General features: G+C 39.1%; 1 protein-coding gene across 1 annotated transcript; it reads left to right on the forward strand.

Annotated features, from left to right (window-relative positions):
- The first annotated feature begins 1078 nt into the window (after positions 1-1078).
- GRP (gastrin releasing peptide) lies at positions 1079-27661 on the forward strand. The gene is made up of 3 exons (XM_082270013.1): positions 1079-1475; positions 15838-16082; positions 27312-27661. Exons 1-3 carry the CDS (start codon positions 1310-1312, stop codon positions 27357-27359), a joined length of 459 nt encoding a protein of 152 aa, XP_082126139.1. The 5' UTR covers positions 1079-1309; the 3' UTR covers positions 27360-27661.

Raw genomic sequence — 27661 nt, forward strand, 5'->3', positions numbered from 1 at the left:
TGTATGCCACTTTAAAAAAAAAGAAGAAGCCAGCAGGGAAATGTCATTTGCTGGCAATTTAAAACCATTTTTCCTTTGTAAATGCTATAAAAAAAAAAAAAAAAAAAAAACACTGCTCCTAGCTGAATGATATTCTGTAAAATAAAAGTTCTATCTGCATTGGTGCTTGTTCCCCAGGTCAATTTCTGCTCCCCCAAGCTTTTTTTTTTTTTTTTTTTTTTTTACAGCCCTTTGCCTGTTTGCCCTGAAAGTGAGCATTTTTAATTTGACAAATTTGACTCCCATTGATTTCAGAGGAGTTCAGCACCCAAACTTCTCTGGAGTTTGCTGAACCTAACCCAGGGTAATTCAGCTCATCTCTAATGTGAAATATAAACCTCAGATTACAAGCTCTTGAGCTCAGAAACTGATGTGAATGTGCAATATGTAAAACGCTGCTGGTATTGTATCAATACATATAATAAATATATAAAAACTGTTTTTAGGTTTCCCCTCTTATGAAAAAGCTCTTACCAAATCGCTGCCAACATCAAGTGTTTTATTAGTACCTTTCTGCCGCGTGCTCTACAAAAGCAATATAACATTGTAGAAATATTGACTTACCTGACATTTGGCTCTGACAATAAGCAGAATGAAGAATGTGTGCAGAGATAAGAACTCTCTACACGCCATATGGGATTCTTGCAAGTCAGCTGAACTAATTTAATTATAAAATGTCATGTATCTATAGTGTCACTTGTCAGCTGTCTCCTCATTCATTCACCGTAGCGCTGATTTTACGCACGCTGTGCAAACACTGATGATGAAGATTTGGTGAAAGGTGTGAGAATTAACACACTGGAGTTTGTAACAGGAAAGAAGCAGCAGAGGAAGATTTATTACTGGAAACAAATAGCAATGAGATTTGATTGACAAGAACTGTAGGTGATATTGGCATACATGACTCAGACAGAGTGTTGGTGGATACCAGGTCAGTGGCTAGGTGAGGTCAGGAAGGTACTTGTGGAGGAGGTGCCAGTCTGATGAATTCTGACAACAGACATCCCTCCTTCACTTATAAATGCTGCTGGGAGAGGAGGAGGTAGAAGAGTTGCACAGGATCCAGAGAGGAAGAAGGCTGCCCACATTCCCAGTCTAACCTCACATAGACCACTGGCAACGCCTGTACACAGCTTCAGCACCATAGACAGCTCAGCTCTCATCTTCAGCACCATAGACAGCTCAGCTATCATCTTCAGCACCATAGACAGCACACCCAGTGTCAGCTCTCAAGTTCAGCACCTCGGACAGCTCCCTCCCATAGAGCTCCATGATGGAAAGAGTTCTGGTCTTCTGGAGATATCGCACCCTATTCTCTCTCATCCTTTGCACTCTCATCCTCTTCAAGGTCCACTCAGAGGCTGCTCCTTCCCAACAGCACCCTGACCCAGCTTCACTCTCCAAAATGTCTCCCAGGGGTAGCCACTGGGCTGTAGGTAAGTGTCATTTCTTCTATTTGTAAGGTCTAAGGGCTTTAGCGGGGTAAAGGTTTTTGGGGCTATCTGGAAAGGGTCTTATTTATATACTAGACATTAAGCCCGTTAAATTAATGGGCGCTAGAACATATGTGGTCAAACAATTGTAAAAACAGACTTGTTCCAGTAAGGCGTACTTTGCTACTAAAGTCAGTTTGCTTATAAGTGTCCCTTTAATAGCGTGTCTATGTTCTGCGATTTTATTTTACATCACTCGCCCGTCGCCACTTGTAACGGCCGCTGCCACTTAGAAGTAAGTCCACCCACCGCGTGCCCGCGCACACCCGCCGATTCAACAGTTTCGCCCGGCCGCCTGAAGTCTCTGTTCTCCAAGTCCCAACGGCTGTCCGTGGGGCACATGCGCAGTAGCGCAATCCCACGGACACAGGGACTGAACGCAGAGACACTTGTACTTTATATATTATATATCCATACGATGCGCTGTTTCTAACTCAAATGTGATCCAAAATATGTGTGACAATTGATTTAAAAATAAGATATAAAACTAGATCTCAAAGTCTATTTAACAAACAATATTGTAAAAAAAAAAAATAGTAATCTACTCTGTGTATAAAGTGATATGTAGCAAAAAATTGATTGCTTCAGGGAAAAATTAATAGGTTAATTATTTGGTTTTAAAGGTACCTACATCCCAAATACTGAACAAGAAAGAACCAGATACAATGTGCAGAGAGAGGGGATTTTCATGGTACTGTCCCTGGACAGTTAAACAGACCAAAAGCACATATAAAATATATCAAAATGTAATTTACATACAAAATTGACAATTTACAAAAGGAGCACATATAATTTAAGAAAAACCAAGCCTGTAGTGGATACTATACAGCCCAGTGGGGAGATAATGTCCCTCTGTTAACTCCCCCAGGTATGTAAAAATCAATCAGCTAGAGATTCTAAAAATTCCCGACATGTTTCGCGGTGAACTGCTTCCTCAGGGGAATGGGAGAAGGACTAGAGAAAAGAAAACATGTAAACCATAATTGTGATACAAACAATGTGCACAAATATTGACAAAAGAGCACAGTATTGAAGCTTGTCCCAAGGGGACCAAGCAATGGTTGAACACAAATGGTTATAAACAACAGTGTAACCTTGCAGAGGAGCAAAACTGGCCAGGCCAGAACAGGAAGGCATCAAGGCAACACCTCCCCATGTTTTCTTTTCTCTAGTCCTTCTCCCATTCCCCTGAGGAAGCGGATTCACCGCAAAACATGTCGGAAATTTTGGGAATCTCTAGTTGATTGCTTTTAAATACCTGGGGGAGTGAACAGAGGAACATTATCTCCCCACTGGGCTGTATAATGTCCACTAAAGGTTTCATTGTTCCTTTTGTAAATTGTGTAAGAAGATGTAAGGAGTACGGCGCCTCCCCTGGTTGAATTTCTATGTCTTATGCAGAGCTGCCTTCAATTTAAGTGTTAATACTTAAATGAAAAGTGAGATATATAATGAGGCGCTGCTACTGATTAATTAACACAACAGGTAAGTATGACTATAGAGGGTATACACTTCATTCAATCTTAAAAAGTCACTCATGAGTCACTCATTTTTAAGATTGAATGTATACCCTCTATAGTGATAATTACCTGTTGTGTTAATTAATCAGTAGCAGTGCCTCATTATATATCTCCTTTTGTAAATTGTCACTTTTTTGCTATGTGCTATGTGCCACAATACAAAGTGTTTGTATACTGTGCTATAATCATACGTAAATGTCAGCATGCATATGGTTAAAAAACCTACTCCAATTAATAAAACTAAATTGGACAGGTGTTCCAAAAGTCCATAAAAAATAATTGGTGCTCTGGCATCTCTTGTGCTCTGTTTGCATATAATTAATGTGTGGTTGCAACTTCCCAGATGTGAATTATGGTGAAAAATGTCCTTGTGTAAAAAATAAATCCTAAGTGCATGTGCCTCACCACCAGATGGGATGATCCCACAAAGAGATCATATGTGCATACATAAGATCACCTATAATAGGTAATAGGTTGATAGGTTATGATATGTTAGGTTGTCAGCTGGCTTCAGGAGATGGATCCAAGCTCAGATCTCGCACAGCATGTACTAGTGATAAAAGCAATGCAGAGAGCTCATAGTGCATTAATGTATCAAAGTTTGTTTATTAAAAATAAAAATGCACTTACAACATGATAATCATCAATTGTGCACAGCCGCCTGCAGAACAGTTAGTGCGTGTTGACGTCACACTACTGGCTCCGACCCGACGCGTTTCCTCTCAGAAGCCCTCATTCCCAGTTGATGCCTTCTGAGAGAAAACATGTCAGGTCGGGTTCTTATTTTTACAGGTCATGGTATATCTAGTAGTGATAATAAGTCACATTCAACTGGACTTGTTCAGTGCTGCACACAGAGCGGAGAGGGAGCTGTCACCTGCCTGCTCAGCAGGGATCAGTGTATCAATCCCCCGCTGAGCAGCACGGATCCGCCTACGGAGGCGGACCGTGTGAAAGAAGCCTAAAACTGGTCATACACTATACAATCTGATTGTACAATCTCCGTACAACCTCCTTGAGGGCTCATTTATATAAACGGAAGCCCTTGCCACTCCTCTGAGAAAGGGATCCACAATGGATTGCTTTTCAGAAGGTGGCTGACAGGCAGCTGGTAAATGATATGTTTTAACCCTTAAAAGCTAGCATCACCACACTCCAGCCATGTGCATTGCACACGGTTGTAGCCGGACCTATTCACTTCAATGGGTTGTGTTCAGCAACAGCATTGTCCACCAAAACTAACAGGGGGTATCATTTTTGCAACCTCCTTTGGCTGCTGTGTGGATTTAAAGGGAGTGGTCGGTGGTGAAATAAAACCATGGCTCAACCACCTACTTTTACTGACCCACAGCTGAAAATGTGAACAAGCCCTAAGAGTTACCAAAACAATACCATATAACGACAAGCATAAACAACTGATTCAATTAGTGTCAAATCAGGAAGGCCCTTGCATTATAATTGATGGTAGGTCTAAAGATTTTACATTTAGATTGTATAGCATATGGTAAGCCTTAGTGACTAGCTATCCCAGATTTTCAGGGACAGCCCTGGGGTTTTGCCATATGTCCCTGGAAATGAAAAGCAAAGCAAATACAATATACGGAACCTATTGAGATTGATGGCCATATTTTCAATCAATCTTTATTGTTCAAAATTGATGAATGGCACAATGGGGTAGATCTACCAAAATTGGTGCACTCAGAATCTGGTGCAGCTGTGTATGGTAACCAATCAACTTCTAACTTCAGCTTGTTCAAAGCTTTGGCAATATAACCTGGAAGCTGATTGATTTTTATGTAGAGTTACACCAGATTTTGCACTCAGTTTTAGTAAATAAACCCCATTGCATCTGTTTGATAATTTATTAATGTGATTCTGTAAACAATAGTTTGATCAGATTGTTACATGCATGGCCACCATAATGCAGATTATACAGAGACTGTACAATCAGGTTGTATAGTGTCTGGCCAGCTTTAGACCATATTGAAAATGACATTCTTAGATCATCTCCTTAGTAAAGAAGTGCCCCTGCATATCATTTTAAACCATTAAAGGTATGTAGTAGGTATTTATTATGCAGAATCCCAGCAGTATAATAAGATCCATTTTAGAATTATATACATTGCTAACATTGTGGTTAGTAGAATTATGATTAAATTCCAGCTGGAGAAGACACAGTTCCATGAGGATTTTTATTTATTTATGTTACTCCTATTTTTAGCATGCCTAATTGACTATTATGTCTGTCAGTTGTTTAGCTGGTGACCTTGTTGTATGTAGTGGCTCCCAAACTCTGCATCTTTACAATGGAGGTCATTCTAAGTCTGCAGCAGGATCCTGGGATCTGTTGTCCAATGTCTATCAGCATTATTGGCTCAACACTTATATAATGGTGGCTATACTTGTTTCAATCTTTTCTTTTTTTGTGTGATTGATCTCTTCCAATTGAGATTATTGATCTATATTGGACAACCTAATTGATCAATATGCCACACATAGGGAAGTGGATTTCTATTGATAGTTAAGATACCATTTTAATTTATGATTGTGAAGTGTCGATTATATCCCTATTTCAAATATTTAATCCCATAATCTGACCTCTTATTCATAAACAAAGTATCTCAATGTTGTCATCGCTGCAAACCGATCAATAATGTTCCACCCTGGCCAAAAGACTCAGATCAAATCTAAATATCTAATCTATTAGAAAGGAAGTTATGTCTATTCATATATTTGTGGATCTGATGATTTAGATTGAATGGCACATTGATCAGATGATAAAAATCAAAGTTTAATGTGGCCACCATAACACTGCTACACCAACATGCTTTAAAGGTGTGCAAAGCTGATCTTTATCTTTGAAAGCAAACTTTTGCCTTTCATAGGACCACAAATCCCAGCATGCTGATTTCAGTGCACTGTACCAATAGATTGTCTAAATCCAGATTAGGGGCATCTCAGAGGTGTTTAAACAATGACAATGTACACAGCACAGCAGCCATTCAGTTTAGGTGTATTCCCAGTCACTTAGTAAAGAGGTCATTTTTTATTGGTTAGTATGATGTAGAGTATTTTGAAGCACATTATTGTTCTTGGCTCTTTTTTGCTGAAACGTATTTAGTTAGTTCGTTTTTTTTTTTTTTTCCTTTTTTTAGGGCTGTAAATATAATGGGGTTATTTTTTAAATTAATTAATTATTTATTAATTAATTATATACTTATTACGTATTTAAATAGAAACCTGGATACTGCACTGATCTAAAACGTGCACTGCCATGTACAAATATAGTTTATGACAAAGAATATTGTTCATTACCTATATCTAATAGCCTGCTAGGTTATGTTTAAATAAAACTTGATATGAAAAGTTCCAGTCTATTACTCTGCCAATCATCATCCAATATTTACATTGGACAGGACTGTACTAAGCGTTTACTGGATTTACAGTAAAAAAAAAAAAAATCGTGTATATATATATATATATATATATATATATATATATATATATATATATATATATATATATATATTTTTTTTTTTTTTTTTTTATAAAATTAGAACAGCTCCACCTAAAACTAATATTTGATTTTTGGGGGGCCAGTGTTTTTTTTTTTTTTTCCCCATGGTGACGTCTGCCAACTACCACAATGCAGAAAATAATATTGGGCTCCCTACCCTACTTATTTGCTTACATTCTGGGACATACGCTATAGAGCACCATACCACAATTAAGCGTTGCATTGGACACATTCGCCTGAGAATCAATGGCAGGATATCATTGTGAGACATTTTGGGGTGGAATTCACTATTATTATTATTATTATTATTATTATTGTTGTTGTTATTATTATTGTTATCGTTATAATTGATAACAATATTTATTATGATGATGATTATTATTATTATTTGTAGAAGTAGTAGTAGTAGTAGTAATAATAATAATAATAATAATTCACCTTTTATTAAAAGAATGATTTTGTAAATCAAAGGCAGTGCTAAACCTTGCAGAAAAGGAAGGTAAGGCTGGAATTCAACTAACCAGCAAGACGTGAAAAAGGTGTCCTAGTCACAACCCTGTACAGAACCTGTGGCACTCCATAAGTAATATACCTGCCCTGCCAGTACTAATAATATACATTTATTATTTATGTATTATATTTATTGATATATTGATGGTGAATACCACTTGATAAAGTCATACTTTACAATGGCATAATATGACAGCACTGGCAAATGTTTTACATTGCCAACCCATTCCCTGAGAGTGATAATCACTATTAACAAAAAAAATAAAAATAAAAAAAAAGATCACTATTACAACGCAGTAATCATTTTGTTGTATTGCTTCTGTACAGATTATTACATCGGTACAATTGCAAATTAAACTTCCAAATGCAAAGGAATTCAGCTGGCAGAATGAGGCAAAGGCAAACATTTCAGGGCATGAGCAATTCACACGAAAGGATGATAAATAATATATTATGCCCAGCATTACAGACTGCGGAAGGCTGACTCTCCTAGCCCAGTCCTCAGCTTGTGTAGCTCTGCAGTATATACTATATTATCTCTGCCTTTCCTATAGATTGTATAGGAGGGAATACGATGACATTGTAGGTTCGTATGAAGCAATTGCATATTGCAGTCATTCTCTTGATTTTATTGTTTTTTAACAACTGTAATACTTACATTTTTGGTTCAGGCATACATGTATACCTTGAGATTCCCAACCAAGCTGGTCGGTAATGTAGCAAAAAGTTCATAAAGTTTATTAGCTGGCCCCCTTCATTAATACAGTTGACATATAAATCCTATATAATAATAATAATTCCGGTTATTGCTGATTACCTTGTAGTTGTATTGATATATTGCAAGGATAGCTGTGCTTTGATTTCTATCGGATACTTAGTAATACATCGAGTCATTTCGTTTTTGCTTCATTTATAGATTTACATTGTTACATAATACTTCACACACTGATATAAAGTAATATAAAAAACAAACATTACAAGTAAATATTGGGTGAAAACTGAAACATGGTGACAACAGTACTTCATTTACTTGTACTCCTGCTACAGAGGGGCTTCCAAAATCGTCAAAGGCTGCAAGCTAATGTAAAAAAATGGTTAAAAACAAAAAAAACAAAAAAAAAAAAAGTAAAAAAACAGCCCCCTCCCCACAAGACAAGGGAAGAAGGAAAAATAATAACAGACATGTCGGCATAGACATGTCAGTTTTCAGCATGCCTTTGGAATTCTCTCATGTGAAAATAAATAGTTTGAATTCACCATAATATTATTATTATTATGATGCAGGATTTATAGAACATATTTTAAAATAAAAAATATAACAAAAAATCATCCAGAAAAAAAAAATGTACCTATTCTAACACATAAATTGATAAAATAAAACACGATCATTTTTTTAATGTCAGATGTAAGTCAAAAACATGCATAGCTACATTGGACATCATTGCATATCATGTTATGACTTTTAAAACACATATTAAAATAGAAATTATATAGAAGCTCATTGGGATTTATTAACACAATATCACATATGTGCAAAATCATTATGTTCACTGCAGTCATATAAACGGCTGGGTGTTTTTTTTAGGAGATTTTAAACAAGGATTCTTTTTTTCAGTTTTTAAATCAGTAGTTAACTTTACTTTTAAAAGTGTAATGTTTGAGGAAAGGAGACTCTGGAAAAAAAATAATATGTATGTTTACCTAGTACCTAATTTGTATATTTTAAGCAATTCTCATGATGGGACAACATATGTTGGAATTAATATTAAAGTTTTACTATAGTCTCACTCATGCTGACCATGAATCAATGGGGGTTGATTTAATAAAGGGAAATTAACTGTGCACTTTGCAAGTGCTGGTACTCCAGAACTTAATAAATGAGGTGAAGCTTCATTTTGCAAAGAATGCTTTGCTTGCATGCTCACACATGATTGGATGATTTAAATCTGCAGAGCTTCTTTTCATTTACTAAGCTCTGAAGCAACTGCACTAACAAAGTGCACAGTCTATTTGCCTTTAGTAAATCAACCCTATTGTGTGAATGCAGGTCTGCTTGAATGATTTACTTAGGGGATTAACATAGCTCATTTGTATCATATAAGTAGAAAACAAATGGTATTTGCTTTGGGGAATAGCTCCACTGTTTTTTCAGTTGGTTTATACCAGCTATCCTAAAGCCACTAATATTTTTTTATGTCAATATAAATATTTCAGTGGTGGCAAGACTTATCTACCTTTACCGCCCCCCAGACCTGCTGCCCCTTTCTGCCAGTCTCTTTTCTGGTTTCTGAATTCAAGATGAATTGAAAACATTTTAATTCAACCACTTCTGGACCGGAAGGATTAACCCCCTTAATAACTTTAACTGACAATTAGGCGGTCGTGCAATGCTGTACCCAAATAAAATTTACATCCTTTTTCCCCACAAATAGAGCTTTCTTTTGGTGGTATTTGATCACCTGTGCAATTTTTATTTTTTGCGCTATAAACAATTCTGAAAAAAAAAAAATTACTTTCTGCTATATAACATTCTCGATAAAAAAAACATTTAGAAATCAAATTGTTTCATCATTTTAGGCCAATATGTGTTCTGCCACATATTTTTGGTAAAAAAAAAATCCCACTAAGCATATATTGACTGGGTAAAAGTTATCACATCTACAAACTAGGGGAAAGATTTATGTCATTTTTATTTATTTTATTTTTTTTACTAGTAATGGCAGCGATCAGGGCTGCCGCTAGAAATCCCAGGGTCCCATACAGCCTACCTGACAGGGCCCCCCCCCACTTCCGGCAAAAATATCAAAACTATAATATCACCCCCCCCCACCCCAATCTCTCTTCCAAGCACAAATCCCTCCCCAATCATCCCTCCCAGCACAACCCCCCAAATCCCTCCACAAATTCACAACCCCACCCCCCCCCAGCACAAATTCCCCCCTCCTAGCACAAATCCCCCAGCCCTGCTCCTAGCACAAACTTTACTTCCAATCCCCCCTTCTTGCTCAGATCCCCCAAACCCTCCTACAAGGACATACCCCCCCCCCTCCATTCCTCCTTCTACCAAATCCCCAATACACTTTCTATCAAAGGGAGCTGCCAATCCCTCAAACATCCCAGGCATAAATTATTTTCCCATTATGATTTCTGTAAGCCCCCCAAACCGACAGGGAGAAACCACTACTATGCCAGGAGGGGGTGCACTGTGTTGTGCTTTCCCCTCCTATCTGAACAACACACAGCATAAGAGACAGGATCGCTCTTACATTGCATCGGACTGTACACTCACACACACAGTTTGATTACCACCCCCTACCCCCATGTCCTGCTGTCGGGAGATGAGCAGCCCATGGAGGAGGTAGGGGGGCGGTAATCAAACTGTGTGTGTGTGTGTGTACAGTGCGATGCAATGTAAGAGCGATCCTGTCTCTTATGCTGCATGGACGAGTGTTGTTCAGACAGGAGGGGAGAGCCCACAGAGCACCACACAGCGCACCTCCTCCCAGGTCTTACCTCTCCATGACTCCACCACTTCTCTAGACTGCCGTCTCCGTGTCCCAGCTCTGAGTGTGGGCGGGGACAAACAGCTAAAAGCCAGGGAGACAAAGAGAAACCGGCTTTCAGCCTGTGGAGGAAGAGGCTGACAGTGCATTGCTCTGTCATTGATCCCTCTCCCCACCAATCCTCCTGCTGCCCGGGCCCCCCTATGTGCCCGGGCCCCATACAGGAGTACTGGCTGTACCCCCCTGATGGCGGCCCTGGCGGCGATCAGCGATTTTTAGCGGGACTGCGACATTGGGGCGGACAGATCAGACACCTAACTGCCATTTTTGACACTTTTGACACACAGTGACATTACTACAGTAACCAGTGCTAAAAATATGCACCGTTACTGTACTAATGACACTGGCAGGGAAGGGGTTAACACCAGGGGCAATCAAAGGGTTAAGTGTGTCCCTAGGGGGTGCGTTCTAACTGTGAGGTGGGTGGGCTTTCTGCATGAACACAGAGACCTATGTTCCTAAATAAAAGGAACACAGGACCCCTGTGTGCATAACTGACAATTATGTTTCTACTCAAGTAACTGAGTAATAAACCCCTATGCCTTCCTAACACTGTATACCCTTTTAACTATTATCTTGCTAGTGTTCCTTACTTTTTAAAGCATAGGAAAGGGTTCTCTTCTCTTCTTTTCTTTCTTTGTCTTGTTTCTGTTCTATTTTTATACTTTTTTTTTTTGTTAATTTGCAATATGCTTACTATTGCATAATATGTCAGCACATTAGAAATAGAGATTGTTTGTAATAATAAAACTATAATTTTGGCAATTCTGTCAAACAGACCATATACATCAAAGATGTCTGAGCAACACATAGATAGGTGCACCCAATATACCAAGACATTGCACTAAGCAAAGTCTTCTGAAATTTACAGAAACTGGATAGCACAATAAGCTTTCAGTTTAGTTCCAATTCCACCTAAAAGTGACATTCAGCACTTAGATCAATGACCTGAATTGTTACATCTCTTGGAGACTCCTATGGCAAGGTACCATAATTATTTATTTATTCTGCATTATAGGAAAGCTATCTGAGATGCCATTATTTGGTTGTGTAATGGTGCAGAAGTTGGGTTGAACTGCAGGTGGGAAAACCAAGGTAAAAGCATTTTAATTTAGAGAAACAATACGTTACTAGACCTACTAATTACGAATAATACAGACCTGATTGCGGATGTAGAAATAAGGGGCAACTTAGGAAACAGTGACCATAGGTCAATTAGTTTCAGTATAAATCACAGAAATGGGAAACATAAGGTTAATACACAGACACTGAACTTCAAAAGAGCCAATTTTCCTAAACTGTGCTCTATGCTAGACAATATTAAATGGGATAGAATCCTGGGAACAAAGAGCACTGGGGAAAAATGGTAATGCTTTAAGAACATACTTATTAAAGGTATTGGCCGGTGCATTTTAACAGGAAATACATTTAAAAGAGCTAAAATAAACAATGGGTGACTAAACTCCAAAGTAACAATGCATATAAGAACAAAAGAAAAGGCCTTCAAGAAATACAAAGCAGAGGGGTCATTGGCAGCATTCCAGCACTACAAAGAATGCAATAAGAAATATTAGAGCACAATCAAGGAGGCTAAGATAGAACACGAAAGGCATATAGCGGAAAAGAGTAAGAAAAATCCCAAGAAATTCTTTAAGTATTAAAATAGTAAGAAAGTGAGGCCAGAACATATTGGCTCCATAAAGGATGATAAAGGATAGAGAGAAAGGAGAGGTTATAAATAAATTCTTCTCCTCATTCTTCACAAAATAATTGGGGGATACAGTAACCTAGACTGTAATGTTAAAGTTAATAACACGTCACAGGAAGCACCCTCATGTTTAGCATAAATAAGTCACTGGCTTACACCCGAGGGTCCTTAAAGCGGAGTTCCACCCGAAATTTATACTTACCTCCATCTTCTCGCTCCCGGTCACCTGAAAAACAAATGGATAATCGCAATTTTTTTTTTTTTTCACTTACCTTTTAGAGAAAATATACTCACCTTACTTCCTTCTTCCTCCCCTCGGCGGCCACGGCGATTCGTCACTTCCTGGCTTTTGCAATGATTCCTGGGAGCTGAACGTCATCGCTCCCAGGAATCATTGCGCCTGCACCGGCCCCGACGTCAGTTCCGGGGCGCGCGCGTCATTCCCTTCTAAACAGCTTCTGGGCATGCCCAGAAGCTGTGGAGGGATGACGCGCGCGACCCGGAAGTGACGTCGGGGCCGGTGCAGTGCATCGTGGGACCGAAGAAGGAGGAAGAGGACCGAAGAGGACGCGGAAGAGGATCGCGCTGGCTTCAAGCTGCCCACACCCGAGATGGCAGCGCTGGAGAAGACAATTTCAAGGTAAGTATTTCTCCTGAAAGGTAAGTGCAACCCGGGACAGATCAGAGGCTATCCATTGTGGAATGTGCTAGCCCTGACTGTCCCGGGGGTATTTTTATAAAAAAATGTATAACTAGGGTGGAACTCCGCTTTAACCGCCTTAGCGGTATCCCCGAGCGTGACTCGGGGTAGGAATTTTCTGCTATTAGCGGTATCCCCGAGTCACGCTCGGGGTCAATGGGCAGAGCGTGCAGAGAGCGCAGCGGAGCTTCTCTTACCTTATCCTGGCGATCCAGCGATGAGCTCTCATTGCTGTGACCGCCAGTGAGATCTCCGCCGCTCGTCTGTCGGTAGGAGGACTTCCTAGTTCCGTTCCCTGCAGCAGCAATGCTGCATGGGAGCGGAACTAGGGAGGGAAAAAAAAAAAAAAAAAAAAAAAAAAACGTTGCACAAAACACATAACACATTTTATATTATATATATGCATATATATATATATATGCATATATATATATATATATATATATATATATATATATGCATATATGTATATATGCATATATATATATATATATATATATATATATATATATATGCATATATATATATATATATATATATATGCATATGTATATATATATATATATATATATATACCTATATACACACACACATATATATATGTATATATATATATATATATACCTATATACACACACACATATATATATATATATATATATATATATATATATATATATATATATATATATAAAAATTATATTATTGATTCGATTATAATTCATGCGTTATATGTATATATATATATATATATATACACACACATATATATATATATATATATATATATATATATGTATACACACACATATATATATAATATATAACGCATGAATTATAATCTAATCAATAATATAATTTTATTATATATATTATATATTAAATAATAAAATAATATTATTGATTCGATTATAATTCACTTGTTTGTGTTTCAAATTTATCACATCTGGGATGTCTACTAGAGACTTGTTTTGGTCAGGTTTAAGTCAGTAATTACTAAGAATTGTAGGCCTATAATACATAACGCCAAATTTCCATGAAAAGAATTGTACCGCTTTTGGAACAGAATTCCTGACAGAATCATACCGCCAGGGAGGTTAAGGAACTCAGACAGGTGATAGCCAGACCATTGTTCCTAATTTTTAAGGACAGTCTACTGACGGGAATGGTGCCAGCTGATTGGAGAAAAGCCAACGTGGCACCATTTTTTAAAAAAGGTCTGAGATATATCCCTGGGAACTACAGGCCAATTAGCCTAATATCAATAGCCTGCAAGCTATTGGAGGGGATGATAAGGGACTATATACAATATTTTAGTAATAAAAACAGTATCATTAGTAGTAATCAGCATGGATTCATGAAGAATCGTTCTTGCCAGACCAATCTATTAACCTTCTTTGAAGAAGTGAGTTGCCATCTACATAAAGGAAGGCCTGTGGATGTGGTGTATCTGGACTTTGCAAAGGCATTTGATACAGTTCCCCACAAACGCTAACTGTACAAAGTAAGGTACATAGGTATGGACCATAGGGTGAGTACCTGGATTGAAAACTGGCTTCAGGGGCGAGTCCAGAGGGTGGTGATAAATAGGGGGGTACTCAGATTGGTCATGTGTGGAAGATGGGGTCCCCCAAAGGATCTGTCTGGGATCAATCCTGTTTAATTTATTCATAAACGATCTGGAGGATGGGATAACCAGCACAATCTCAGTGTTTGCGGATGATACTAAGCTAGGCAGGGCAATATCATCTTCACAGGATGTGGAAACCTTACAAGAAGACCTGAACAAAATAATGGGGTGGGCAAATACATGGCAAATGAGGTATAATGTTGAAAAATGTAAGGTAATGCCTTTGGGTGCCAGAAATATGAATGCAAGTTACTCATTAGGGGAAGAACCTCTGGGGGAATTTAAGATGGAAAAGGACCTGGGGGTCCTAGTAGACAACAAGCTCAGCAATGGCACGCAATGCCAAGCCACTGCAAGCAAAGCCAACAGAATACTGGCATGTATAAAAAAGGGGATTCACTCCAGAAATAAAGAGATTATTCTAGCACTCTACAAGACTCTGGTCCGACCACATCTGGAGTATGCTGTCCAGTTCTGGGCATCGGTCCTCAGGAAGGATGTGCTGGAACTGGAGAGAGTCCAGAGAAGGGCAACAAAAATAATTAGGGGAATGGAGGACATCAGCTATGAGGAAAGACTACAAGCATTGAACATATTCTCTCTGAAGAAGAGACGCTTAAGAGGGGATATGATATCAATGTTCAAATACCGTACTGGCGACCCTAGCATAGTTAACAAACTATTCAGTGAAAGGGAATTTAAAAAGACACGTGGCCATTCACTAAAATTTAAAGAGAAGCGGTTTAAACTTAAACTGCGTAAAGGGTTCTTTACTGTCTGAGAGGTAAGGATGTGGAATTCTCTTCCATTCTCTTCCACAAGCAGTCGTATCAGCAGGGAGCATCGATAGTTTCAAAAAACTATTAGATGGGCACCTTAACAACCACAACATACAGGGGTATACAATGTACTGTTAACTGCAAACACACACACATCATAGATTGAACTGGATGGACTGATGTCTTTTTCAACCTCATTAACTATGCATTAAATTTCACCTTTCTAGCAACCATACCAAACTGAAATATCAAATTGTAATTGAGCTGAACTACATTTGAATAAAACATTTTATATTATCTAAAAAATAAAATGAGCGTGCTATCATCAAATTTTTACAGATTTTTATTTTATTTTATGTCTTCTTTTTTCTTCTCCAGGGCACTTAATGGGCAAAAAGAGTATAGAAGAATATCCTTATCTGTATGATGGAGGGGAGAGGGCTTCAGCAACTGGGTACTTGGAAGGGGATAAGCCAATGAATGGAGCACAATGGAAAGAAGCACTCCTTACCTTATTGAGAATGATAGAGTCAAGTGACAACAGAATTTCCCAGCCAATGAGAGATGTGAGCCCTTATAACAGGAAGAGCTATGATTCCGAAGACAACGTTAACTACAAAGAGGTAAATGTTTTAATGTATATATAACTTAACCTCCCTGGCGGTATGATTCTTTCCGATTTTAGGTGCTGAAAGCGGTACCATTATTTTGCTAGTAATTCTTAAGGACAAGCAGCCCAAACAAACTATTTACATATAATTTATTTTTACTGTGCGTTCTTCTTTATAACATCTCGGGTATGATAAAGTTTGAAACACAAAATCAAAAATTATAATATAATAAATAACTATAAATAAGTTAAAGTATATATATATGTATATAAAGTACAGTAAAACTGCAGGAAAGGACACTGGGGGGCAAACTAATATCAGTTTATTTTATTTTGTAATGAAATCAGTGTGTTTGTGTGTATAACTTTTCAAATTTGCCGCCGGTTCCACCCCCCTGCGAGCGTCACATCGCAGGAGACGGAAGCCGGGGCTCTACAGCATCGGGCGGAAGATCCGGCCACAGTATGCCGAAGGAACACATTGCTGGATCCCGGCGACAAGGTAAGTAACCTCTACAAGGATCCAGCGATGCTCCCTGGCAGTACCCCGAGTGTGGCTCGGGGTTACTGCTTATGGCAGTGAAATCCGACCCCGAGCCACACTCGGGAATACCGCCAGGGAGGTTAAAGTAGAACTATAGGCAAAACTAATTTTTTTTCATTTTCGATAGAGTATGGGAGGATTATATTCCAGATTTTTTTTTCACCATCAGTGTCCCTTTGCGGAGATTTCCTTCACTTCCTGTCCCATAGCCAAACAGGAAGTGTGTGGAAATCCTTGGAAATTAAGGGAATTCCTTGGGGACCCCCAGGTCACCAGAACTAGTGTCCCCATTGGAAGATTTCCCCTCTATTACTTTTTTAGGGACAACCCAAAATTTGGGGTTTTCTTTTACTTTCACTTTCAATGAAAATGGTAAACAGGACAAATGGAGACGGCGAATCTCCCTAATGATGGCAAAGACAGCAATAAAAACCTAATAGATGTTGTAATCCTTCTTCCCCTCTACCCAAAACTAAAAAAAAAAGGTTTTGCTTTTAGTTATACTTTAACCACTTCAGCCCCGGAAGATTTGGTTGCTCAAAGACCAGGCCCTACTTTGCGATTCGGCACTGCGTGACTTTAACGGACAGTTGCAAGGTCGTGCAACGCTATACCCAAATGAAATTGACGTCCTTTTTTTCCCACAAACAGAGCTTTCTTTTGGTGGTATTTGATCACCTGTGCGATTTTTATTTTTTGCGCTATAAACAAAAAAAGAGCGCCAATTTTGAAAAAATAACAATATTTTTCAAATTGTTTTATATGAAATTCTCAAAAAAAATGTAAAAATCAAAATTTTTTAACATTTTAGGCCAATTTGTTTTCTGCTACATATTTTTGGTAAAAAAAATCGCAATAAGCATATTTTGATTGGTTTGCGCAAAAGTTATTGCGTTTACTAACTACGGGAAAGATTTATGTCATTTTTATTGTTTTTTTTTTAACCAGTAATGGCGGCGATCTGCGACATTGCGGCGGACAGATCGGACCCCTGACTGACATTTTTGACACTTTTGGGGGCACCAGTGACATTACTACAGTAATCAGTGCTATAAATATGCACTGTTACTGTAAAAATGACACTGGCAGGGAAGGGGTTAACTTTATTGATGATCAAGGGGTTAAGTGTGTCCCTAGGGGCGTGATTCTAACTGTCAGGGGACGTGGCTTGTTAGATCATCACAGAGACATACGATCCTACACAGCAGGATCGCATAGCCTCTGTGATGATCTAAGGAAGAATGACAGATGGCTGTGTTTACATCAGCCGTCTGTCTTTCTCCCTCTCCTGCGGGAGATCGCGAGTGGCCGGCGGCCATCGGAGCCACCGGTCACTCTCGCTGGCGAGGCAGGGAACGAGTGGGGGCGGGAGCCCACCTCTGGTGGCACGCGCTCGCCCCCTACAGGCTCTTTGGCAAGCGACGTAGTACTACGTCACTTTGCCTGTAAGCGGCTCCGTGCCGCAGTAAATGTACAGGAGGCGGTTGACAAGTTTTTAAAGTAATCCAAAGAGCAGCTGGGTTAATGACCTTTATTTACTCCTTTTCTCAGCTACATACCCTCATTTACAAGCTGGTAGCACCTGGATGTTGGTAGTTTTTATACTTTAAAGTAAACATGTGGGTTCATGTCTTTGCCCACTCCTCTGGTTATTTATGCTCACCTTCCACTCTTTCCCCTGCCTCCCCATTCCCCAGAAGAGCATAGTGAAATTCTGTGTGAGCTCCTAATAGATCTGGCCAGAGCTTGCATAACCTAACCCCAAGGAACAATATTAATGTTCACCCTTGAAACATAAACTGTTGACATGTGGTAGGAAAAACTGGATTTTTGACTTACCATAAAATCCTTTTCTCTGAAGTTCATTGACAGACGCAGCTCCATATTCTTACCATTGGCATACACCCACTCACTCTGCTATGGGAATTCAGTTTTGTTGCAAGCAGTGTCAGAAGAAAATAACACATCTACTTTGTAGAATTTTGTGAACGTGTGCAGAGACGACCAAGTTGTCGCCTTGCAAACTTTTATTACTGACGCCTGATGGTGAAAAGCCCGAGAAGCACTAAGCACCCTAGTAGAATGGGCCTTTACAGGGAAAGGTGGAACCTGACCATTAAGTGAATAAGTGTGTACCACTGTCTGACTCCTGACTAGGCAGAAAAAACTGAATGCCTACAGCAGAGTAAGTGGGTGTATACCAATGGTAAGAAGAATATGGAGCTGTGTCTGTCAATGAATGATAGAAAAATCATTTTCTACCTGAAAAAGTAAAAAGAGGAGCATACTATGTATGGCTGAAAAAATAATGAGACTATAGAAAGCAAATACAAGAAATACATAGTGCATATAGAGAAGGGAGAGACCCAGGAAAAAGTCTGTAAATCAATTGTGTAAAGATCATAGGAATAAGTGCATCGTTTGCTGAGCAGTTAATGCTCTGTTAATATTCCTTTCTCACTGAAAGAAATACCAACTGCTGAAATGTTTCTAAAAAAAAAAAAAATAATAATAATCATTTTTCTCTGTGATGGTCTGCATCCTCACAGCTGCAAAACAGACATGTTGATAAAATGTATTGAGTGTCCACAATTATACAGTTATCAAATTACTTTGTTTAATGACTGCTAAATATATATAGCAGGTCACAACCTTTAAAGGAAAGGAGGGTTTCTCAACCAGGGTTCCGTGGTGCCCTAGGGTTCCTTCTGAGGTTGCTAGGGATTCCTTGAGAAAAGGGGAATTTCTGCCTCTCAGATAAGTTCCCAATGACACCATTGTTGCTTTTAGCTATCTGTAGGGGGGTAATTCTTCCCAATGATGACAAGAGTAAGGAGCATTCTTCCCACTAACTGTCACACTAATGTGTCATGAGTTGTAGATTTTTAATTTTTATCAGGGGTTCCCCGAGACCAGAAATTTATTTCAAGGGTTCCTCTGTGTTGAAAAGGTTGGGAAAGGCTGCTCTAGACCAGTGTTTCTCAACCTTTTTTCAGTCAAGGCACCCTTTAAAAAATATGGACAATCTTGAGGCACCCTTTAAAAATTATAGACCGTCTTGAGGCACCCAATTCTAAAATGTAAAAGCTATTTTAATAAGTTTACATAATGCAGCAACATCCACAAGTCTAAGTAGGTCACCCAACATTAGAGGTGATTAATTTTTCCAAAGCAAATACTAATTTTTGCAAATTGGTTCTGGCCAGTATTCCAATGTTTCTCTCCTTCCTCAGTTTTTCTCCATCACTCAGCTAATGTGACCCCCAACGCTGATGGAGAGGGGCAGGGGAGGGTCAAACAAGGATGATGTGCAGGTGACTGACATCCTCTTTATCAACTGATGATGCCATTGGTCGTTAGGACGCTGACAGCAAGAAGGTTGTGATGGCGCACAATGAAAACCTGTAACTTAGTGTAAATAAAAAGGCAGCCTTTGTCCACATGCCAGCTTGTATACATTTTTTGGACAATTTTTAGATATTTTGCCAAGGTACCCCTGAAGAAACCTCAAGGCACCCCAGGGTGCCTGGGCACACTGGTTGAAAAAGGCTGGTCTAGACTAAAGCTTGCCATATTACAAGATGGTTGTCACCCAAAAATGATTCTCGGTGTGTTTGGATAGGTTAAAGCTCACATCATTATTTCTTACCCCAAAATAAGCCAGGGTTAGGTAAGTCTCCATGTGTTCCCTCCTTCTCCATTCATTCAGCTCCATAAATATGGAACTCTTTATTTAGGTGAACTGAGTGTACATGTTTATGTGATAGGCAGCCAATAGACAAGTCTCTAGTGATTTGTTCAATTATCCTTCTCTCTGTGTATAATATGGATGCTTGCCCTAGATAGTTTTATCCGCTCACAGTATTGTAAAATCATATTGTGCATTTTTAACACGGTACATTAATTATCTGCTGGAATCGCAGATGACCTGAGAGCTGCATTGGTGCATATGTAATGCAGATGGCAAGAGGGCTGCATTAGTGCATATGTAATGCAGATGGCGTGAAGGCTGCATTGGTGCATATGTAACGCAGATGACATAAAGGCTGCATTGGTGCATATGTAACGCAGATGGCATAAAGGCTGCATTGATGCATATGTAACGCAGAAGGCGTGAGGGCTGCATTGGTGCATATGTAACGCAGATGGCATAAAGGCTGCATTGGTGCATATGTAACGCAGAAGGTGTGAGGGCTGCACTGGTGCAAATCTAACGAAGATGGCATAAGGACTGCACTGGTACATATGCAACACAGATGGCATAAGGGCTGCATTGGTGCATATGTAACACAGATGGCAAGAGGGCTGCATTGGTGCATATGTAACGCAGATGGTGTGAGGGCTGCATTAGTGCATATGTAACGCAGATAGCGTGAGGGCTGCATTGGTGCATATGTAACGCAGATGGCATAAGGGCTGCATCAGCGCATGGGTATCTTTGTAAAAAAAAAATGTATGCTCTCCCTGAGATGATATGGGGATTACACTTATTACACTGTAATGACCAAGACCTTTTTTTTAAACACAGGGCGTTGCACTAAAAAAATAATAATAGTAATATTAAAAATAATAATAGTAAGAATTTTTTCTAGGTATCGTTATATGACCCTTTCATTACTTTAAAAGAAAAAAAATAATTCCTGTGAAAAAGAAAAGCAAAAAATACATTACATACTATATTGAACCATTCACAAGAATCCTCCACAAGGCTGCATTGGTGCATATGTAACGCAGGTGACATAAAGGCTGCATTGGTGCATATGTAACGCAGATGGCATAAAGGCTGCATTGATGCATATGTAACGCAGAAGGCGTGAGGGCTGCATTGGTGCATATGTAACGCAGATGGCATAAAGGCTGCATTGGTGCATATGTAACGCAGAAGGTGTGAGGGCTGCACTGGTGCAAATCTAACGAAGATGGCATAAGGACTGCACTGGTACATATGCAACACAGATGGCATAAGGGCTGCATTGGTGCATATGTAACACAGATGGCAAGAGGGCTGCATTGGTGCATATGTAACGCAGATGGTGTGAGGGCTGCATTAGTGCATATGTAACACAGATGGCGTGAGGGCTGCATTGGTGCATATGTAACGCAGATGGTGTGAGGGCTGCATTAGTGCATATGTAACGCAGATAGCGTGAGGGCTGCATTGGTGCATATGTAACGCAGATGGCATAAGGGCTGCATCAGCGCATGGGTATCTTTGTAAAAAAAAATGTATGCTCTCCCTGAGATGATATGGGGATTACACTTATTACACTGTAATGACCAAGACCTTTTTTTTAAACACAGGGCGTTGCACTAAAAAAATAATAATAGTAATATTAAAAATAATAATAGTAAGAATTTTTTCTAGGTATCGTTATATGACCCTTTCATTACTTTAAAAGAAAAAAAATAATTCCTGTGAAAAAGAAAAGCAAAAAATACATTACATACTATATTGAACCATTCACAAGAATCCTCCACAAGGTAACCCAGGCAGAAACTTAGAGCCCGGTGGATTTAGGGGGGATTCGACTACAACCTTCATGGTCCTGAAGTAAAACAGGGAGATAAAGCAGTTGATCAAAGCTGTGAACCTGCTTGTCACTGCATATAAGGAGAAGGTACTTGTAGACAGTTGGTGTTGGATCCCGGATAGCAAGGCTAACTTGCCACAAATTTGTGGCAGTGTTGAATTGTAAGTCTTGTTAACTTGCTGCACATTTTCACTGGCAAGTTAAAAGTTTGAAGCACACGTTCTAGTTGACAATTATCCAATTTGTAGCAAATTTGCATGGTAAGTCTCTAGCAAGAGTCTACAGCAAGAGCTCTGCAAGTCACAGTGACCCCTGTGGTGGGAGGACTATTGCACAGCATAAATGAACCAGAACTTGCAGCAGACTTGCAGAATGTTTGCAAAGAAAATTGATCTGGAGTCATGCAATGCAGACTTGCTGCAATTGTGTGACAAACTTGTGAAGCCTGGCAAGTCTAGAAAAGGTTTAGCTAGTCATTTTCAAACTTGAAAAATGACTTGCCATCTGTAATGAAGCAAAGCCAATACAAACAATGCATTCTTCTAGATTGTAAGCTCTAACGAGCAGGGCCCTCTAGTTCCTCCTGTTTTGAACTGTATTGTAACTGTATTGTCTTCCTTCACATTGTAAAGCGCTGCGCAAACTGTTGGCGCTATATAAATCCTGTATAATAATAATATAATAATAATATGGGGAAGCTCTTTTGTGCCTATTACAGTCCTTATCATTGTCTATCAAAAAGTTTGGTGGGACAAATCTGCTAGCTTGCCTAGAGACCCATTCTGCCTTACTTAATCCATGATACCCTACACTATAAATTGCATCAAATATTTCACTATTTTGCTTCGCTTAGACAAATGATTTGTGGAAAACCCTGAGTGACTTCTTTATATTGGGGGTTTATTGATATTTAAAGTGGAACTGGTTCTCCTCCAATGGTAACACCAAGAAAACAACTTGACAGAGGTTTTAGCCTCTTTCCACTATGCCATAAGAAATCCCTTAAACTCTCTTAAATTTGTAATTCCATTTTAAAGAAAACTTTTTATAAGAGAAACATAGAGGCTGACATTGCTGACCGCTCTTTGTGAAAATGCTGGTTTACCAGGTATCACGCTGACCTTCTTGCTTTAATACTGTCAATGATGCAGATAAAATATGAAGATAAGATCTCCTAACTTTACTCTGACTTTCATGCTCTGCCTACCTCTTTGAGGTCAGTGACTTAAAAGGGACCCTCCTGTAATAAAAAACATCACCCCCCCCCCACGCTAAACTTTGGCTGGACCCTGATGAATTAGCCAAAATTCACTATGCAGGTGGCCGTGTTGACCCCCTTCTACCCAACATCCTTAACCTTAAGCTTGCTTACTGGGCACGTATACCCCCTTCCTGCCCAGGCCAATTTTCAGCTTTTAGCGCTCTCACACTTTGAATGACAAATGCGCGGTCATGCAACACTGTACCCAAATTAAATTGTTATCTTTTTTTTCACACAAATAGAGCTTTCTTTTGGTGGTATTAAATCAGAATTGGGTTTTTGCTAAACAAACAAAAAATGCCCAAATTTTGGAAAAAAACAAAATGTTTTTCATATTTTGTTATTAAGTTTTGCAAACAGGTGATGGGCACTGATAGGGGCCACTGATGGTCACTGATGTTTTATCTTCAGCTCTTGCTCTGGTGACAGCTCGAAACATTTTGGATTTCCCACTTTTCCAATTTGAGCATGTGATAGTGGCCACCAAACACATGCTTAGCCTTTACATACACTTTAACTTTACAGCCTATGTAACAGCAGAATGAAACCCTTGTTAATTCCTTTTAAAGACCATACAAGTACAGAAAAATACCTGTTGATCTGCCAGAAATTGCTCCCAGCTCTTAATTTCGTATTGTAAGCTGAAAACACAGCATTTTACACAACTACTCAATTCATCACAATTAAATCTGTCTTCAAAGTATGGGTACTAATTTGTGTTTCCTAAGATAAGAACTAGAAGTGTTAAACAAACTCTTTGAGATAATACAGGAAGTCTGCAGAGGACAAGAGACGGTTCTGAATTTTTGACAAAGTCAACAGGTTATTTGCACAAAAAAACAGATATAACTAAATGTTTCCAATGGTATATTTACTAGATCAAAATCGAGCAAATAAGATGCAAACAAGTGGTTAGCACTTCCACCTAGCTATTATTTGCTCATTGGTACAAATCCCAACCACGGCACTACCTACACGTTGTTTGCATGCTCTTCCTGTTCCTGCGTGGGTTTCCTCTGTGTACTCCAGTTTCCGCCACACTCCGAACTAAGACATGCTGGTAGTTTAATTGTATCCTGTCTAAATTGGCCCTAATATATATATATATATATATATGAACAGGGCTGCTGATAAGGCAGTACAGCCAGCCCTCCTGTACTGGGCCCAGGCCCTATCAGTTCAAAAGGGGGGCCCATGCACCTGCTGAGCTGGAGAGTCAACTGTACTACCTTATTGCTGCCCCTTTTTGGATCTATTGTAGCTGAGGCTGCAGAGAAAGGGACTGATGAATCTCTGTCCTGAGTACCTTTCCCTATCTTAAATGTGAGACATCAGAGGTCTCTATTTAGACCTCTGATATTTCACCAAAGCCCCCCACCCCCAACAGGGCAGTTTAAAAAGAATTGTAAAAAATACATAAAAAATACATTTCTAATAAAGTGTAAAATTCTAAAAATGAATTTTAAAAACATTATGAACTTGTTCAAATGTTTTATATTGCCTCCCCTCCACCTGCTTTAACCCCACACTAGCACACCACAACTGGAGGCTTTGCACGTGACTGCAGGGCACTTGCAGAGCAGCATTATTCAACTGAATGGGTATTTATCGATAAGGGTATAATTTCTGCCATGGCTGAGAAGCAAAGCATGGAAGCCATGGCATTTTAGTGAAAATATAATTTGATATTTTTGGAGGTGGGGGGGGGGGGGGTTTGGGCCCTGTTATACAGGTTGTATGGGGCCCCCGTGACTTCTAACAGCAGAATGTGAGTTAGGGACCTTGGAATGTAAGTTTCTTAAGCCAGGGACTGATGTGGATGTATAATAAATACGTAAACCACTGTGTAAATTGCAAGTGTTATATAAGTATCTGTAATAAAAAAAAAAAACATTCATACATTGTTAGAGGGTACACGTGAGATGTGTGCATTCTCTGACCACTCTCAGGCATTAGGATCAGCCACAGTATTATAGATGGTAATACTAAGATTGCAGCGCTCAAATAAAATTGAACTAAAAATTGAACCACACTCCTATAATAAATTCAGCACAAGTTCATATAGTCCAGATGTAATGAATTTAGTCCTTTAAAAATTGAAAAGAGGGTCACTCACCCAAAGATCAATAATTTCTTTAGATCTTGGTACAGAAATACCTGAACAGGTCCCCCAGAAAGGGAATCTAACAATGTTCTTGTCTGTTTCAGTCTCTCCCACATATCAGATCATGAGGAAAAATCTGAAAAAAATAAAACGCCCATAGTGTAGTAAATTAATAAATTTATGCATAGCAGCTTTGAAAAGTGCACTCCTGATGAATAAATTAATGAACAGACTTCAGTGCTTCACTCCTTTGACCCAAAACACAATGCAAACTCACCAGATGAACATAATCATATCACCATGCACATACGGTTCTATACCGACCGGTAGGCGGATAGTCACACACTCTGTCCTCTCCGTATGATGTCCAGACAGAATAAACAAGATGTCAAGATGTCATTTCATTTATTTAAAGTTAGTCAAGGTACATAGAAAAAATGTCAAAAAACAAGTAAAAAGCCACTCACTTGTGGGACACCGCCACGAACAGCAATCACGGCGGCGTCACTTCACATGAGCAGCACCGCACTTTTTAATTCAATATTATTTGGGGGCTGAAATCTTAGTATTATCATTTTTGCATTGAAGGTGTTTGTGTTTTTCATTTTTGATTGCTAGCAGCTTTTTATTTTTATACCTGTGCTAGTCTTGTTATATATTTAGTATTATAAACCAGTTTGTGCTTTTCACTGCCCAATTACAAGGCATATACTGTATTGTGGAGTCCAACTCCAAACATTTTAGTAGGCAAGGGTATGAACCTAGATCAGGTGTTAAAGGGGTTTTAAAGTCAGAAAGGTTTTTATCTTAATGCATTCCATGCATTAAAATAAAAAAAACCTTCTGTGTGTAGCAGCCACCCCAGCACCCCTAATACTTACATGAGCCCCATCTCTATAAGGCAATGTCCATGACCGTCTCAGCCGTCCGGGACTCCCCTCCTCATTGGCTTAGACACAGCAGCGGCACCTTTGGCTCCTGTTGCTGTCAATCAAAGTCAGTTAGCCAATAAGGAGAGAGAGGGGGCGGGGCTGAACCACAGCTCCGTCTGAATGGATACACAGAGATGTGCCTCGGCTCGGCCCCTCCCTCCGGTTAAGTGCCCTCATAGCAAGCTGCTTGTTGTGGGGGCACTCAAAGGGAGGGAGGGGCCAGGAGAGCCGAAGAGGGACCTGAGAAGAGGAGGATCGGGGGTACACTGTGCAAAACCAACTGCACAGAGGAGGTAAGTATCACATGTTTGTTTGTTTTTTATTGAAAAAAAAAAAAACGAGACTTTACAATCACTTTAACTCTGTCTGTTTCCCTATTAGTAAGATTTTCCCTCACTTCCTGTTCTGTCTGACACCCATCACCTTAACAGAAATTGAGAGGCCATCTTCCCACTGGAAAAACAGAAATAAAAACCCTGCAGATGTTCAAACTTTCACCACCCTTCACACATAGCAATTTAAACATGTTTTTGTTGCTTTTGAGCTTTTGTCAAATGGTCTCCTACACAATGGTCAGCTTTGGACACATGCCAAATAAAAAAAAAGAAGTCCAAGGAAAAACATTGGTAAACCTATTTGTTCGTTTATGTTTCATGCAAAACAATGGTAACAATAAGAATGGAAATAGGTTTTCATTGGATTATAGAGATTACATATCATTATCAACTGTATAATTTTCCATAATAGTATTATAGTTTGTCTTGTGATATGGTCTGGTGTATCTTGTGAATGTGATTGTTGGATAACTTTGATTCATACCAGCAGCTTGTTTTAGCCTCAGAGCTAAACATTTTTTTTCTGTATTTCTAGATGCTGGATTACCTGTACCAAATGATGAAGGACAATGCACAAAGCTGAGATTGATGGCACAGTTTGTATCCTGAAGGAGCTTCTATTCCACAAGCATTGATTGTCCCGGATAAATGAGATTTTATTTATGTAAACAATATTTTATGTAAATTATGTAAGTTCCCATGTTACAATCTTTCCAACCTCCATAGTTCCAAAGTATGGACTTACTGGCCTGTTCTGTAAATAATGGTCGAGGAGGGTCTTCCAACTACATGATTATATTTTAGCACCTATCTGGAAATTTCATTCTTTTTAGTTTGTAGGCACAAAATATTTTGACATTCACAATAAAAATACAAATAAAAATA

This window comes from Pelophylax lessonae (assembly GCF_965119305.1).
Source record: "Pelophylax lessonae genome assembly, chromosome: 1".
In the NCBI taxonomy this organism is placed as follows: domain Eukaryota; kingdom Metazoa; phylum Chordata; class Amphibia; order Anura; family Ranidae; genus Pelophylax; species Pelophylax lessonae.

What these genes read in the sequence shown, in the direction of transcription:
- GRP (XM_082270013.1), top strand. Translation starts at nt 1,310, where the DNA reads ATGATGGAAAGAGTTCTGGTCTTCTGGAGATATCGCACCCTATTCTCT. An exon ending in GGGTAGCCACTGGGCTGTAG is followed by an intron (nt 1,476 to 15,837) that starts GTAAGTGTCATT and finishes TTTCTTCTCCAG; the next exon opens with GGCACTTAATGGGCAAAAAG. An exon ending in ACAACGTTAACTACAAAGAG is followed by an intron (nt 16,083 to 27,311) that starts GTAAATGTTTTA and finishes CTGTATTTCTAG; the next exon opens with ATGCTGGATTACCTGTACCA.